Source organism: Podarcis bocagei, assembly GCF_964188305.1.
Source record: "Podarcis bocagei genome assembly, chromosome: 16".
Taxonomy (NCBI): Eukaryota; Metazoa; Chordata; class Lepidosauria; order Squamata; family Lacertidae; genus Podarcis; species Podarcis bocagei.
In genome coordinates, this window is record NC_138142.1 from 40766354 (window position 1) to 40783775 (window position 17422).

A 17422-nucleotide genomic window follows, 5' to 3' on the forward strand; every position below is an offset into this window, starting at 1 on the left:
GCTACAATCCTATTACAGTGGTACCTCGGGTTACATACGCTTCAGGTTACACACGCTTCAGGTTACAGACTCCGCTAACCCAGAAATAGTACCTCGGGTTAAGAACTCTGCTTCAGAGATGATCAGAACCACCCCCCCAAACCTGAAGCATAGGTAGTCCCAATAAAAAATTATAATTTGGCAGTATATTCGGACTACATGATACATATTTGTATAATTTGGAATAATTTGATTGGATTGTTAAAATGGAAAATTTAATAAAAGTTATTTTTTTTAAAAAAAGAACTTTGCTTCAGGATGAGAGCAGAAATCATGCTCCGGCGGCGCAGCAGCAGCAGGAGGCCCAATTAGCTAAAATGGTGCTTCAGCTTAAGAACAGTTTCAGGTTAAGAACGGACCTCCAGAACGAATTAAGTACTTAACCCGAGGTACCACTGTATTCCTCAGCAACCCCCTTCTTCCATTTCCCTCCCTGTCTCGTGGGATTATCAGCCAGCAGTGGGGAACCTGAAGTTCTCCAGATGTCGTCGTCGGACTCAGATTCCCGGCAGCCAGCAGGGCCAATGTTTAGGCCAGCCATATCTGAAGGACTATGGGCTCTCCCATCCCTTGAGACTGAGATATGGGTAATAAATGTGGACACATGGCCCTGGGTGTCGAGGAACCCTTCCAGAAGCAGGACCTCCTTGCAAGGGGTCAGGCTGAACTCCGCAGACTCCCATACCCACAGAACCCGTAACAACGGTTGTCTCGCTACTCCACGAAGGAGTCCTGCTTGTTTTAATTTCCTAGCTCAGAAAGAAAACGGGTGACCATGGCATTTTTATTAACCAAACCAGAGTACAAAAAAAAGAGAGGAAATTGTACACATTGTAAACGTAACATTTTCGGGCAAAAGACCCTAAAATATAAAATATATTTCCCTCCCACCCCCTTAAACAAGCCAGCCTGTACATAAAGCTATTTTTCATAATAAAAAAAGAAGAAGTCATCTACAAATCTGTAGGGCACTTGTAACAGCTGCCTCCTGGAGTCTGTGCTGGGCCAAGTTAGGAGGTTTCCGTGGCCGTAAAAGGCCGGCGGGGCCCCGACGTTGACGCTGCAGTTTTGACGAGAGACGAGGGTCATCGCTCTGCCTGCTCCCCTTTCTCTCCAGAGACCACCAAGGCACCGGGCGAACGCCAAGGTGCTACGTTTCTTAGCACTTAGAAGATCGTTTCAAGATCGCTGCTTTAAAAAGTGAAAGGCTGCAGCAAGGTTTTTTAATTTCCTTTCTCTAAATTGCACATTAAATAAATAGGGTTCCTTTTCCTAAAAATACAGGAGCGCGAGTTTGGTGCTCACTGCCTCCCTCACTCCTAGATGGGAAGGTTCTTCGTGAAACCTGTTTGCTCACGGTTCATTTGTCCTGCCCAGGGCCAGGCAAACACCGTGCATTTCAAAGCGCTATATACCACGACGATACAGTCATGGCTTCCCCCAAAGACTTCTGGGAGATGTAGTTTTGCTAAGAGTCCTGAGAGTTGCTAGAAGTCTTCTATTTCCTCTCACAGAGCTACAATTCCCAGAGTTCCCTGGGAAGAGGGACTGATTCCTAAACCACTCTGGGACCTATAGCTCCTATATTTTGGGGAGGGGGGTGTCTCCTAAAATCTCTCAGCACCCACAACGAACCACAGCTCCCAGGATTCGTTGGGAGGAAGCCATGACTGCTTAAAGCGGTATTGCGGTACTTTCAATACAGGGTGTGAATCTGGCCCTGGTGTTGTGAGAGGGGGTCTCCATTTCTTGTGGGGGATGGGGCTGTGTGTCCGTGATCCATTGCACACCTGATTTTCCTCCCTCTCTTGGGAGGAATGGAGAAGCCCACAGCTTGCACCAGGGATTCAAAAGCGCATCCAGAGAGCGCATGGACATCCCTAGCTCAGTGGACAACTCTTAGGAATGTTTAAACAACAACCCTGCAAGAAAGTGTGTTTAATTGGGAGTTGCTATAAAATTATGGACATTGGGATGCAGAAAGGGGGGGTATGGGGAAGTCCGAGAAAAGAGGTTTATGAAAATAGGTGATGAAATTATACATGTATGTTTGTCCTTTTAAGTGTTTGTTTTCTAAAATTTTGTAAAACCAATAAAAATTTTATAAAAAGAAAAAAGAAAGTGTGTTTAACCTGCCCCGCCAAAATCATCGGTTCTCAGCTGCTGATGTGCTCGACATTTGCTTTTATAAGCTATCCCTGAAAATCTTAGGAATGTGGAAAGCTGATTTATGCAGATCGTTGGTCCGCAAAGGGCAATGCTGTCTGCACTGGGCTGCAGCTCTCTGGGCTTTCAGGAAGAGTGTCTCAGGGACCTTCTGTATGCAAGGCAGCTGCTCTTATGCGATGCCAGGGCCCTCGCTTCTTCAAATTCATCCTGCAGAGGGTGCTGGGACTTCCATCACCCCCCGTCGGCACAGCCAACCATCAGGGATACTGAGAGCTGCAAAACCCCGTCCACGTTGGCGACCTCTCTTCTGGGTAATGGGGGACTTCAGCTGCTGACCATCAGCCTCGCCCATTGTCCTTTCGAAGGAACAAAGGCCCCGCAAAGATCACAAGCGGGGAGCGTGTTGCTGCCGTCACGCTCGAGTCCCGCTCGCATCTGGGGCATCTGGTCGGCCACAGTGAGAACAGGGTGCTGGACAGGATGGGTCCCCTTCAGCCTGATCCTGCACAGCAGGGCTCTCCGTACGTTCTTATGGGAGCTCCAGACCCAGAGACAGTCTATCTAGGTCCTTCGGTTCCTTGGGGCGTTTGGCCACTGTGAGAGCCGGGTGCTGGGCCAGACGAGCTCCCGCCGGCCTGATCCTGCAGAGCTCTTCCTATGTTCCTACACGTGTGCAGTTGCTGGCTGCCTTTCAACCCAACCCTTGGACACACACGCCCCAGAACCAGGGAGACGTGAGAGACATCAAGGGCTGTTATCAGAGGCTAACTGGTTCCCCTACAGTTCCCACTTTTATTTCATTTTATAATAGCCGGGGGGGGGGTATTAGGTCCCCCCTACAATATTGGGCTTCAACTCCCAGCATCCTGTGTGGCCAACCTGTCAGGGATAGCAATGGAGGCTTCCCCATCCGGTCCCTAAGGCATCATATGCAACACACAGCAGAGCAGATAGACGGGTGTAAACCTGAATACAGTTTTTGGGGTTGTTTTCTTTTTTAAAAAAATGTGGTTCTAGTCCTCACAGGCACAAAGACGACTCTGGGAACTGGACTGTGATCAGTTATATACATACACACATATATATATATATTAAAAATATAGAGAGCTATGGCAGATATAAATAAATGCACCTTTTGAAATTAAGCCTGCTTCAGCCGCACAGTGGCTTCGCAGTCCAAAGGGAATAGATTCGGAAGCCCCACACTAGCTAGGTTTGTGAGATTCCTCGCAATGGCGTGGCTCCTTCCTTTCCTATAAAATATTGGCCCAGTTGTTAACAGTTACCGTATTTTTCTGTGTATAAGACTAGGTTTTCTTCCTTCAAAATAATGTCAAAAATTGGGGGGTGTCTTAGGGGCCATCTCTCTTCCCATTTTCTTAAATTTGAGTCCCCCGAAATAGGAGGTGTCTTATACATGGGGACGTCTTATAGACGGAATAATACAGTACGTGTTGTATTCTGGGTAAAACTGAAGGCTGGGGGCGCGAGGGTGAAGGGAGACAGACAAGGGCAAGAGTCTTTGGGGTCCCTTCTGAAAGCTGAATATCCCAAAGGCCTGCATACAGCGAAGAGCAAGCCTGGGGGGCAGAAACAGGGGGGAGACGACACCTGCAGCCTTCCACAGGTTGGCCCCAAGTCCCACCAGCCCCGGTCAGAATAGGATGGGGATTAAAGGAGGACAAGGAGGCTTGCGGCCTAGAAGCATCCGGAAGGGCTGCAGACATCCCTCCATCCCTGAGCCAGAGGTATATATGCACATCTCGCAAGGCACAGGCAGGCAGGCTTATGCTGGGGCCAGGGAAGCTTCTGCAGCCCAGGGGCTGCATCCCCATCTTCCAGGGGCCACCTGGCAGAGGTGCGCAGGGCCAGAGGAGATAGTGGGTGGAGCAACGGGCGTGGATTTCTACCTTTTGTAATCTAATAAGGCTGGTTTGTACAGTCTCTCTCACACACACATACACGCATGCCCCTCCAGCCAGATAAGCGAGAGGAACGACTGGAATTCAAGGGAACCCCCAGAGCTAATAAAACCCTCCCCCTCGGCCACCAGGAGGTACAGAGAGGGCAGCTCAGAGGCTCAGCACCAAGGGCATTGCTTTCGATACAAGCCGCTGCCAGTGTTTCTAAGAGGCGAGCTTGCCTTTGTCACACCGGCTATTGTCAAGGCCTCAGGAAACAGGAAAGTGAGTGCCTCCTCTCAATTTGCACGCAGGGTCCTTCGGCAACTGGGGCCATTTGGTGAGGGGGGGGAGGGAACGTCCTGTGGATCTGCTCCTGTTTTCTGTCTCCGGCCCCCGAGAAACTGGGCTGCATACATCAGCATTCCCACCCTGTTCCAGAGAGGGCTGGCACCCTGACAATAAGGCCGCCTCGCCCTCATAAAAAGGGCCAGGTTTGGTTCGGTGCTTTAAGTCACTTGCTGGCGGCTTATAAAAAGGGCTTCCGGTAACAAAAATATCTCTCTCTGAACGGCTAGGGAGATTATAAAAAAAGGCATTTATTTTATGGCTGTGTGTGTTTAAAGCCCTGTTCTGAAAGGGGGAAAAGCGAGGACAACGGACAGGAGAGGGGGTAGGGGGGTTGACTGTGAACTGTCCCCCACCAAAGGACTTTTGTCCAGAGTTTCTTTGGAGGGAGGGGTGTGGCTTCCTTCTCTCCCCTTTTTCCCAGGCAAGCTTTAATCCTTTAGATTTTCCTATTTTAAGAAAGTAAGCGAAAGGGCGACCTGAAGGGTTACGAGGTGCTGACCGTCTCCACCGCGACGTCGGTCGGGAGTTCCAGGTCCACCGTGGAGCTGACGGCTTCCTCCTCCAACACGGCGGCGGAGCTGACCGCCTGGCCCTCGCCGTCATCCTCCGCGACCCCTTCCGTCCCGTTGGCCTGTTGCCTGTCCATGGCTTCCAGCTTCTGCCGGTACCCCTCGGCCTCCAGCTCCTTCTTCATCAGCCGGCTGCGGTACTCCTGAGCGCGGCGGTTGGCTTCCTGCAGCTGCTGCTGCAAAATCTCCCTCTCCTACGGGGGGGGGGGGAGCAGACCCATGTCTTTGTCAGGAGGGGCGGCTCAGGGCAGCTGCAGAGAGGGCTTCTTCCAAAGAGGGGGGTGGGTGGATGGTGGATCAGGGCTGGGCTAAAAATTCCAGTTTACTGCTGGGGGAAAGCAAGGTTCTAGACCTCATGAACTGCAGAGGGGAAAAGCACAGAGGCCCCGTCCATCTTCCCTCTGCGAAGGGATGGAATATTCCGCAGAAGAAAAATCTTTCTGGCAAAAAGGGAGAACCTACTTGTGCTCAAGAGTGTCGAACTAGGACCAGGGAGAGACCAGGGATCAAATCCTGCCACTTGCCCATGAAGCTCCTTGGGCCGGCCGCTGCCTCTCAGCCTAACCTATCTCACAGGGCTATTGTGAGAATAAAGAAGAGGAGTTTGGATTTGATATCCCGCTTTATCACTCCCCTTCAGGAGTCTCAAAGCGGCTAACAATCTCCTTTTCCCTTCCTCCGCCACAACAGGCACTCTGTGAGGTGAGTGGGGCTGAGAGACTTCAGAGAAGTGTGACTGGCCCAAGGTCACCCAGCAGCTGCATGTGGAGGAGCGGAGACGCGAACCCGGTTCCCCAGATTACGCCATGTTGAATTTCTTGGGAGGGAAAATGATGGGATATGATTGCAACAAAATAACAACAGTCGTAGCTTGGAAGTCAAACGGAATCCATTCCGGAAGTCCATTTGATTTCCAAAACATTCGAAAACCAAATCACAGCTTCCGATTGGCTGCAGGAAGCTCCTGCAGCCAATCAGAAGCCACAGAAGCCCTGTGGGACGTTTGGCTTCCAAAAGAACATTCGCAAACCAGAACAATCACTTCCAGGTTTCAATTGCTCGGGAGCCAAAACGTCCGGGTTCCAGGGCGTTCGGGATCCAAGGTACCACTGTAAAAGTAAAATTTCTCGCCATTCTAGGACATGGGCGCCCAAAAGGCATTGGGTTCCCCCCCACTTTACCTTGCTTTCTTCCAGGTCATCTGCAACTTCCTCCACCTTGATCCTCTTGGCAGGGGGCTCCTCCTCCTCCTCTACTATGTGGTGATCGCTGTCACTTTGCTCCTCGATGACGGTTTCTTCTGCGACCTGACCAGCAGGCACTGTGAGGACTGCAAGGGGAGAGGGGAGGGAGAGACACAGGGAATTCTGGTGAGGGGAGGAAAGCACGCAGTTCTGCTCAGGGGTTGGAAAGTCCAGTTTTTAGAACGGGAGCCATTCCAGCCTCAACTAACTGCAGTTCACGTTCATCCCTTTACAGTTGGTTCATCTTCAGTTCATAGCTCAATTCAATTTCTTTAATACTGTATTTAAATTGCTGTAACTCCCCTTGGTACCTGAGACCGAAGTGTGGCATGCTAATAAAGATAATAACAGTATTATTGTTTCTATTGTTTTATACAGGGCTGCCATATGCCCGGATTTTGCCAGACGTTACTGGGATTTCAAAGGCGGAATTGACGTCTGGCTTTGTCCTGGATCTTAAGACAACTCAATCGAAAAATCGCAAGGTGTTTTTGGCATTTTTGTAAAAAAAACCAACTCAACAACTTTGGGGTTTGTCTTTAAAAGGCTCGTCAACTTTGGGGTTTTCCAAACAGCAACCCTATTTCATACCCATGATCTTCAGGGAGAAATGTAAAGTATTGCACTTGGGCAAAACAAATAAGAGGCACAAATACAAGATGGGGGACACCTGGCTTGAGAGCAGTACATGTGAAAAGGATCTAGGAGTCTTGGTTGACCACAAACTTGACATGAGCCAACAGTGTGACGCGGCAGCTAAAAAAGCCAATGCAATTCTGGGCTGCATCAATAGGAGTATAGCATCTAGATCAAGGGAAGTAATAGGGCCACTGTATTCTGCTCTGGTCAGACCTCACCTGGAGTACTGTGTCCAGTTCTGGGCACCACAATTCAAGAAGGACACTGACAAACTGGAACGTGTCCAGAGGAGGGCAACCAAAATGGTCAAAGGCCTGGAAACGATGCCTTATGAGGAACGGCTAAGGGAGCTGGGCATGTTTAGCCTGGAGAAGAGGAGGTTAAGGGGTGATATGATAGCCATGTTCAAATATATAAAAGGATGTCACATAGAGGAGGGAGAAAGGTTGTTTTCTGCTGCTCCAGAGAAGCGGACACGGAGCAATGGATCCAAACTACAAGAAAGAAGATTCCACCTAAACATTAGGAAGAACTTCCTGACAGTAAGAGCTGTTTGACAGTGGAATTTGCTGCCAAGGAGTGTGGTGGAGTCTCCTACTTTGGAGGTCTTTAAGCAGAGGCTTGACAACCATATGTCAGGAGTGCTCTGATGGTGTTTCCTGCTTGGCAGGGGGTTGGACTCGATGGCCCTTGTGGTCTCTTCCAACTCTGTGATTCTATGATTCAGCCAAGTTCCTTCGGATGGGTGGCCCCACGCAGTTGGGACTGTGGAAGGGGAAGGTGGGGCAGAGATGGGGTCTGGCTTGCCAGGCCAAAAAGATACTATGCAGGCCTTTGACAACCTGTTGCCTTCCAGACAGGGATGCCCTCCAAAGGCCAGGGACGGGTGATCACAGTCCAAAATCCCTGCAATGCAGCAATGACAGCTAAGGAAGTCCTGACTGACGGCCACCCAACTTCTGCTTAAAAACCTACAGGGAAGGGGAGTCCATCACCTTCCAAAATTGTCCATTCCACTGTCAAACAGCTCTTGCCATCAGAAAAGTTCTTCTTAATGTTTGGTTGGCATCTCCTTGTCCTATGAAATTGCTGCTTAGGATCCTCCACTCCAGAGCAACAGAAGACCAAGCCTGCTTGTCTTCTCCAGGAATTTGAAGGTGGCTCTCATAACACCTCCCAGATGTAGTCAAGTGTCCAGCCACACTGGAAGGGCCAGAGGTGTGTCCCCCACACTCTCTGCTCTTCTGTTTGATGCTGGCTGAGGGAGCAGCTTGCACCTCTCCCCTGGAGTCGTCCCCCCCCCCCTTTACCTTGCTGCCCATTCTGCATCGTCACGATGAAGGGCTGGCCGAGGGCCCCACTGGGAAGGGCCGCCTGGAGATTGCCCAGATGGACGCCGTCGGTCATGATCGTGATAATCCGCCGGCCCCCGCCACCGACCACGTGCTGGAGGGGGGAACTGGCAGAGCTGGAGTCCACTGTTTCCTCAGACGCTGCAAAAAAAAGAGAGAAAGAAAGAAGTCAAAGGCAAGAGCTCAGCCGCTTCTGTTACTTTTTAAAAAATTTAACCAGGGAGGAAAGAGCTTAAATCACAGCTTTGGGGGCCACCTGGACAAACACAGCGCTTACGAACTGGCGCCACAAAGAAAATGAACAAATGAGGTCTAGCAACCCACACGCAGCTGCGGTTTTCACGTTTGTTGGAACGGGCTCGAGAAACTCAAAATGAGGTTTCTAGACCTCATGGCAGCACAGAGAACGGAAGGGTTTCTTGCTCCCTTTTTTGTGTAGCGGCATGGTCGTTCTCTGAACACAGAGACCTTGATGGCCTAACTCAGGACTGGTGGGACCTGAGGCCTGCCGGATGCTCACCCCGACTATTTGTCTTGCTGGTGGGGGGCAGACAGTTTCCCTCTCCCTGCTTTAAAATGCACTTTGGAGGGATTGGAGGGGGAGTAACACTACTAGCTCTTTGTTTCCGTGTGTGTGTGTGTGTGTGTGTGTGTGTGTGTGTGTGTGTGTGTAAGACATGTGAGGATCCGAACAGGGATGGGGAGTTTGTTGCTATCCAGATGTTGCTGCGTCTACAACCTGTGGCCTTGCTGGCTGCTGGAGGTTGGAGTCAGCATCTGAAGAGTCGCTGGTTCCTCATCCTACCCCTAAATATTTCAGAAGTGTGTCTTTGCGGCAGGTCTCTCAGGGGTTAAGCAATGGGTACCAGGCAGCCCTGCTAGCCTTGAGGCTTGCATTTTGTTAAACTGGAAATATTAATTCATGTTGTAATTTTGTTCGTTTACCTTATGATGCAATTGTTTCTTTGTTTATTGGTCTTGTTTATAGGATTCTGTAACTTTTCTGTATTGCTTTTCTGTTTATTTTTATTGCTAAAGAGCACGCTACTGTAACTAACTAGTTTGTTTTTATAATGCCCACCAGGTTACTGGGGGAAGTCCAGCGAGCTAAGCCAATCCCCCCCTCCCTGCTTATGATCTGGATGGACAGGAGGGTGCTGGAGAGGGAGCAGAGATGACCTGCTTTTTCCCATCAGAGTTGAGACAGCCTGCATAGGGACAATGCCCAAAGTCTTTCCACCCGTCCACCCATCCCTGGCGACTAATACCCAGATTCCTTTCGACCTACCGGGGGCTCTGTTTGAGTTGGAAAGTGGGCCGGAGGCTTCTGCGATGGCTGCCAGCGTGGCGAGGACTGAGGTTGTTGAGTTTGGAAACTGCACCGTGGAAATGTGGGAATCGCCTGCCCAGGAGGGTGGAAGAGGGAACAAAGGATGTTAACAGAGACATCCCAGAATGGCAGACACGCGCAGAGGCGGTTTCACTATCCTGTGTTGACACAGCAAGAGGGGAGGAAGTGGGTGCGGCCGTTGCCAGAGTCCTACCTGAGGTTGTTTTGGTGCCTGCCGAGGAGACGATGCTGGCCAGACTCATCATGTCCCCTGAAGCCAAAATAAACGGCTGGCCCACGGTGACGGAGCCTGGGACAGGGTTCACTCTTTCGGGGTTGGTGTTGACCTGGTTTTGCATTGCTTCCTGAGGAAGAGAACGATGCCCTGATTCAGGCAGATGTCCGTCCCTAAACGCTTGCCCCAAAACAGCCTTCCAGTTGCCATACCCACCCGCCTCTTTGCAAGCCCAATGCTGGAGAATGCTTGGTCCAGAAAGTGCCATTCTTGCGGCACAACTCCTGACAGGAGCAAGACCCTCTCAGCGTGTTACACTTCAGGCTCAGAGATCCGCACTGGGTGCCGATTTGTTACCCAGACAAATTCAAGGGGGAATCACCTTGCTCCATATGTGCCTACTCAACTGCTTTCACACTTACAAGGAATCAATCTTTCAGCGTTGCAGCACTGCTCATTGATATTAGGAAAATGCCTTCACCATACAGTCACCGTTCGACTGCTGGAACCGTTCAAAAACCAAGGTGTGGCTTCCAATTGGCTGCAGGAGCTTCCTGTACTCAATCAGAAACCACAGAAGCTGTGCCAGATGTTCAGCTTCCAAAAATCATTTGAAAACTGGAACACTCACTTCTGGTTTTCAATAGTTTGGGAGCCAAAACGTACGAGTACCAAGGCATTCGGCAACGAAAGTACAACTGTTCTCTTTGCAACATCTGCTTAAAACATTTTTCATTTACGTACACACACTCAGACACGCCATCTTATTACGTATGCCTGCTTTTAAAACTTCTGGTTTTATTTCTATTTTGATGAATTGGACATCCATTAGTTTTGAACCTTTGGTTCGATCAGTGTTTTTTATGAATGTTTTATACTGTTTTATGCAAACTGCTAAAAAATCTTGCCAAATACGTATATAAAACCACTGCCTTGGGTCAAAAGAAATTAAACTTTCAAGGCTTGTCGGCGTATTCTGCTTCAGCTGTGAGATGGGGAGAAAGACACCAGAAATCTAAAAGAGGCAGTTATTTTTAGGTGCCAGTCCTTCAGGTCTAAAAGAGATAAACGCCAGTATTTGTAGCCACAAGCATAGCATTACCCTAGACCCAGACAACAGTGTTGGGCCAGGATCTCCTAAGGCCTCTACCTGCTCCTCTACTCACCCCTTTCCCTCACTGTCTGATGTGCTCCTTTCATGGCGAGGGTGCTTGGATTGTGGGACACCCTCACAGAAGGAACTCACTCAGCTCCTTTGCCAATGGAGGTTCAGACAGCAAGTAGTAATAATAATAATAATAATAATAATAATAATAATAATAATAAAAGCACTGCTGTTTTGGAGGGCGTTTGGGATATTTTATACCCTTTTAGGTCCTCATTAAGATACAGTTTTAGGGACGCGGGTGGCGCTGTGGTTAAAACCTCAGTGCCTAGGACTTGCCGATCGCATGGTCGACGGTTCGAATCCCCGCGGTGGGGTGAGCTCCAGTTACTCGGTCCCAGCTCCTGCCCACCTAGCAGTTCGAAAGCACCCCTAAGTGCAAGTAGATAAATAGGTACCGCTTTATAGCGGGAAGGTAAACGGCGTTTCCGTGTGCTGCGCTGGTGCCGGCTTGCCAGAGCAGCTTCGTCACGCTGGCCACGTGACCCGGAAGTGTCTCCGGACAGCGCTGGCCCCTGGCCTCTTAAGTGAGATGGGTGCACAACCCTAGAGTCGGACACAACTGGCCCGTACGGGCAGGGGTACCTTTACCTTTACCTTTTAAGATACAGTTTATCAGGGCTGGTGTTCTGTTGGGAACAAAAAGGCAGCGTTTCTCTCCCACCTGAAGTATCAACAAGGTCTCTGGGTTGTTCTTGTCCAGCGCGATGTCAAAGGCAGACTTGTCAAACTTGCTGAAGGCGTGCACGTTGGCCCCGTACTTGACGAGCAGCTCAACGACGTCGCGGTGGTTGTGCTCCGTCGCCCAGTGCAACGCCGTCATCTTCAGCATGTCCTTGGCGTTCACGTCGGCACCGTTCTGACGAGCAGGGGGAAGAGAAACAGCAGCTATGGGTCAAAGCCAATTGCATGAGGAGCATGGGGAACGCAGGTCCCCGGCCGTGCAAAGAAATCAAACTGCCCACACCATCAAGGATGCTCCAAGGAAGTGCTTTTCATCTCTCTACGCTGGCGCAAATGCTACTCTAGCCACAGTCGAGACAACAGGAATACAACTATGCTAGTCTGTCCCAATGTACCAACAAGACCAGGCATAGGCCACCTTCGGCCCTCCAGATGTTTTGGCCTACAACTCCCATGATCCCTAGCTAACAGGACCAGTGGTCAGGGATGATGGGAATTGTAGTCCAAAATATCTGGAGGGCCAAAGGTTGCCTATGCCTGAACAAGACACTATGACAAGAGCAAGATGTGGGTAAACGAATCAGTGAAGGTTCAGCAGATGAGAGGGAATGGAGGATAATTTCTTATTACTGCTTCTATGGGTGAAAACAGATGGTGGGCTTTAGGTCCTGCTGTTATTCCCAACCTGACACCTGGTTGCTTAACCTTAACCGTTGCTCAGGTCTTTTTAAAGCCACCCCCGTTACAACAGAACCTCGCCTACCCTGATGAGGAGCTCCACGATGTGCGAGTGCCCGTCAGCGGCCGCCATGTGCAGCGGCGTCCTGTCCACTTTGGTCCGTGCGTCTCTGCTCACTCCCGCTCGGAGCAGGACTTCCGCCGTGGAATAGTGGCCATGCTGAGCTGCCAGGTGAAGAGGGGATGTTCCCAGCTGCCGGACGAGTGAACAGGAAAACGTTACCACCCTTTTACCGCATAGTCCACCATCCCTGACTATGCTCCACGATGAACGTCTATGGCTCTGCGGACGCTCCCCTTGTATTCAAGGCGGCATGCAATCTCCGTGACTCAGGAGGCATGCAGGGACTTTGTGCCTTGTGGAGAGGGGAGTGGGGGACAAATGGCTTCAGCTGACCATGCAGACTTCTATAACAAGTGTGTAGGGAACCTATGCCCCTCCAGATGTCAATCGCTTCCAGCGCCCATCAGGCCCCATCAGCACAGCCAATGGGCAGGTACACTGATGGGAGCTGGGAGTCCAACACTGTCTGAGAGGTTGCAAATCTGGGCTCCTCTGAAACTGGTGCAGACAGAGTTGCATAGAATAGACATAATATACTGTTCACAAACCCACAATTATTTATTTCAGCGGATGTGTTAGTATGAGCATATAAACCCTTAAAAGGTTTGGGACCCAAGTACCTAATAGAGCGCCTTCCCCAGTACAAAATGCCCCAGACCCCACAATCAGCAGGTGAAGCCTTGTTGATGCTGCCGCCACTGGGAGCTGCCTGGTTGGCACTGACCCATTACAGGGGTCAGTGACCCATTTTCAGTAGTGGCTCCCCGGTTGTGGAATGCTTTCCCTAGCAAAGTGCACCTGTCTCCATCATCATTAACTTCCAGGAGCAATCTGAAAACTCTCCCAGGAATTTGGTGGCTGAGGAATACAGAGAGGCCCTCAAGATCATCAGATGCACAAATGTTTTTTATTGTAGTTGCCTTTAGAGTGTTCCTAAATTCCTAACTGTACTTGTTTTTAGGTGCTTTTAATTGTAATTGTTTTCAGAACTGCTTTCGAATGTTTTGCGTTGTTGTTAAATTGTATTCAGTGGTACCTTGGTTCTCAAACAGCTTAGTTGATGAACAAATCGGCTCCCGAACGCCGCAAACCCGGAAGTAAGTGTTCCGGTTTGTGAACGCTTTCTGGAAGCCAAACGTCCGACGCAGCTTCCGAAGGAGTGCAGGAAGCTCCTGCAGCCAATCGGAAACCACACCTTGGTTTTCGAATGGTTTTGGGAGTCGAACAGACTCCCGGAACAGATTAAGTTTGAGAACCAAGGTTCTACTGTATCTGCTTGCTCCCGGGGCTCCTTCGGGACAAAGCGCAGGATATAAATTCAATAAATTAAAAAATAGACCATAGCTCTATAGCAGTGTTTCCCAACCGGTGTTCCGCGGCACACTAGTGTGCCGTGAGACACCGGCTGGTGTGCCGTGGGAGGGAGGCGGGCGAGAGGCGGCGGCGAGAGGCGGCGGCGGCGAGGATCCGCGTCGAGCCGGGGCGGCTCCGCGGTGGTGGTGCCGAGCGGCGGGGCAGCGCGCGCAAAAGGGAGGAGCGCGAGACAGCGGAGGAGGAGGAGGCCGGCATGTCCGGGCAGCAGCAGCAACAGCAGCAGCAGCAACTCCCGGCGACGGCTCCTCCTCCGCCCGCTATCGCAGCCGCCGCCGCCTCAGCTGCCGCCGCCGCCTCAGCTGCCCTCGCTCTGCTGCCTCCTCCCACCCCGGCAAGGGGGAGGGAAAAAACGTTCACTTTTGTGCGTCCCTCCCGGCGTGACGCTGCGCGCTGACGTCACGGGGCGGGGCTTTAATGGTGGTGTGCCGCGAGATTTTTTTCCGGTAAGCAGGTGTGCCGTTGCCCAAAAACGTTTGGGAAACACTGCTCTATAGTACATAAGAAACAAGCAAGTAGGATTTGAGCAGCACATCCCGCTCCACTCCCATGGAATTCAGCAGCTGGTACAGTGGTACCTCGGGTTAAGTACTTAATTCGTTCTGGAGGTCCATTCTTAACCTGAAACTGTTCTTAACCTGAAGCACCACTTTAGCTAATGGGGCCTCCTGCTGCTGCCGCGCCGCCGCCATGTGATTTCTGTTCTCATCCTGAAGCAAAGATCTTAACCAGAGGTACTATTTCTGGGTTAGTGCAGTCCGTAACCTGAAGCGTCTGTAACCCGAGGTACCACTGTATTTAGAAACACTGTGCAAGCGGAGCAGAGCCATCGTGACTAGTAGCCATGAATTTGTTGCTGTGATCCCAGCAAAAGAACCTTTCCCCCATTTCCCTCTCCCGTCCCCCGCAATATTGTTGCCCTCCGTACACACCCAGTCCGTAGTGAAAGGTGCCCCGTTTGCCATCAACGTCCTGACTTCGTCATCTTGGCCTTTGCGAGCCGCTTCCAGCAGCCTCTTCCCCAGGTCCACCAAGGACATCTTGATACATGGGAACAGATGGTTTCAAAAATCTGGAGTTTGCGAGAGAGAGCAGAGGATACGGTACGGTTCAAGGAGAGGACATCAAACTCCACAAGGCTATAATTTAGCATTTTAAAAGGCATGACAATTATTAAATGCTCCAGCCCCTCCTATAACCACTTGCCAGGAGCGCAGTGCAACAGGTAAGACCTTAAGCGCTGGTTCACAATACAGCAAGGCCAATTCTTTACAGCAGGGAGTGAGAAACCTGCAGCCTTCCCAATGTCCTTGGACTTCATCTCCCATCATCCCTTGCCACTGGCCTAGCTGGCTGCCAGAAGGCGAGTCCTTGATCTCGCTGCGACAGGGCAAACAAACCCCCTAGAAACTTTTACGTGAAAGATACACATATCTTTGCAAACTGTTCAGAGGCTTCCTTGCAATCAAGACTTGTCGAACAGAACAGAAATAATGAATGTGAACAGGCACGCGTGTATACGCATATTTAAAATAAACACGTAAAGGTAAAGGTGTATGTAAAAATGGATTGTTAACAGGTGAGAATCCAAAGTTATAATATATTATGTTAAAGGACTAAGATAAAAACAAAGAGGGAAAGAAATAGCTGAATTAACTAACTGAATTGGAATACAAAAAAGGGAGGTGTGAGGAGGTCAGGGAAACAAGGAAATGAATGTAAGGTATGGAAAGACTGATGTATTTTTTAAAGTGTTTTTTATCTTTTTTGTATTTTGTATTTTTTCTTTTATTTTTACATTTGTCTTTCTTTTTCCTCTTTTTTTAATTCATGTAATTCTTTTCTTTGAAACCTTAATAAATATCATTTTTTAAAAATAATAATAAAATAAACACGTAAAGGATGTTTCCACTTGATATTTACATCGTACACATACGAAGGGGTATGTACAAATATTAAAACGGGGGGGGGGAGCAAACGCTAATATTTCATTGAAATGCACATGGCATCCACCCACAGAGGCAGGCATGTTCCCCCCCCCCCAAGAAACGATGAGATAAGATAAAGGGGGGGGAGGCCTCCTCCTCCCTCTGGATCCCCAGCAAAGGCAAGACCTGAAAATGGGGTTACAGGGAGAGAGGTATGCTTGTTTGTTGTATTTCCACTCAAATGTATTGACAAGACCCCACAGCTCTCCTGTCCTTTTTTAGCATCCTGTTTCTGTCCCTATATATATATATATATATATGTGTGTGTGTGTGTGTGTGTATTAATTTTAGATCTTGCATTATATTCACACACACACACACACACACGTGTGTGTCTTCTGTCCCTATATATATATATATATATATATATGTGTGTGTGTGTGTGTGTATTACATTTTAGATATTGCATTATATATACATACATGCACACACACACACACATATATATGTGTGTGTGTGTGTCTTCTGTCCCTATATATATGTGTGTGTGTGTGTGTGTGTGTGTATTACATTTTAGATATTGCATTATACACACACACATATGTGTGTGTGTGTGTCCGTCATTATACGGCAAAGGGCTTCGAGGTCTCTCTTGGGAATGAAGCCAAATTAAATCCATAATCCTTGATACCCATTTTAGGGGGGAAAGAAAACCACTCCCATCACTCCACTTACAGGTCTTCCTGCCCCAAAGAGTCTTCTGCAACCTTGAAAACTAGCAAACCCATTAGGGGAAAAGCTTCCCTTAGTTTAAAGAGGTTTTCAAAAAAACAACAACACACACACACACACACAAATATTTGTGGCCTCTTTTCTGTGGGGCAGGATCTGCTTTGCTTAGAGTGGTTGTTTCGAGTTTCTATTACTTTATTGCCATCGCTCCCAGTATTTATCTGTTTGTTTATATACCGCTTCATTAAAAGAAGAGGAAGAGGAAGAATCAAAGAATTTGTGTGTTTGTTGATTCCTGCATGAAATCCAGCGTTATTTCTAAGGCTGCCCTTTCTTCCGAGGAGCTCGAGGCGGCGGACGTGGCGCTTTCCCTCCTTTCTTTCTCTCTCTCTCTTCTTCACAACAGCCCTGCGAGGTCGTCTCTTTCCTTCCTTCCTTCCTTTTTCTTTCTTTCTTTCTTTCTTTCTTTCTTTCTTTCTCTCGCTCTCTCTCTCGGGCCTCCGCCGCCTCATCCCCTCACGCCAACTGCCCCCCCATAAAGCCAACCGGCTCCCCCCCCCCCAACCACGACCCCTCTCCACCCCCTTTCCCCCCTCTCACTCACCCCCTCAGAGGCGTCTGGGGTTCGCTTCTTCTCCTCTCCTAACTTCCTACCGGCATCTTTCCTTTTTTCAAAAAAAAAAAAAGCCCTTAGCCTTTTTTAAAAATATAGGTTATTATCATCATGGGGAAATATATATATATATATATATATATATTAAATTGGTTTTGTTTTTCAAGCCCCTCCCCTCTCCTCCCCTCCCCCCCTCGGCGCCGAAAGGGAGGCAAAATGGCGGAACCGGAAGTGCGCCTCGGCTGGGTTTGAAAACGAAGCCACCGAGGTGAGGGAGCGTCTCACAATGGATATATCC

At 49.4% G+C, this 17422-nt stretch overlaps 1 protein-coding gene across 1 annotated transcript; it reads right to left on the bottom strand.

The window, feature by feature from the left end:
• Positions 1-2419: 2419 nt before the first annotated feature.
• On the bottom strand, positions 2420-17271 carry GABPB2 (GA binding protein transcription factor subunit beta 2). Its single transcript, XM_081173699.1, has 9 exons — positions 17116-17271; positions 14784-14923; positions 12442-12609; positions 11659-11853; positions 9809-9959; positions 9553-9666; positions 8223-8405; positions 6211-6359; positions 2420-5223 (listed from the first exon to the last, which is right to left on the bottom strand). Exons 2-9 carry the CDS (start codon positions 14889-14891, stop codon positions 4945-4947), a joined length of 1347 nt encoding a protein of 448 aa, XP_081029825.1. The 5' UTR covers positions 14892-14923; positions 17116-17271; the 3' UTR covers positions 2420-4944.
• Positions 17272-17422: the final 151 nt, after the last annotated feature.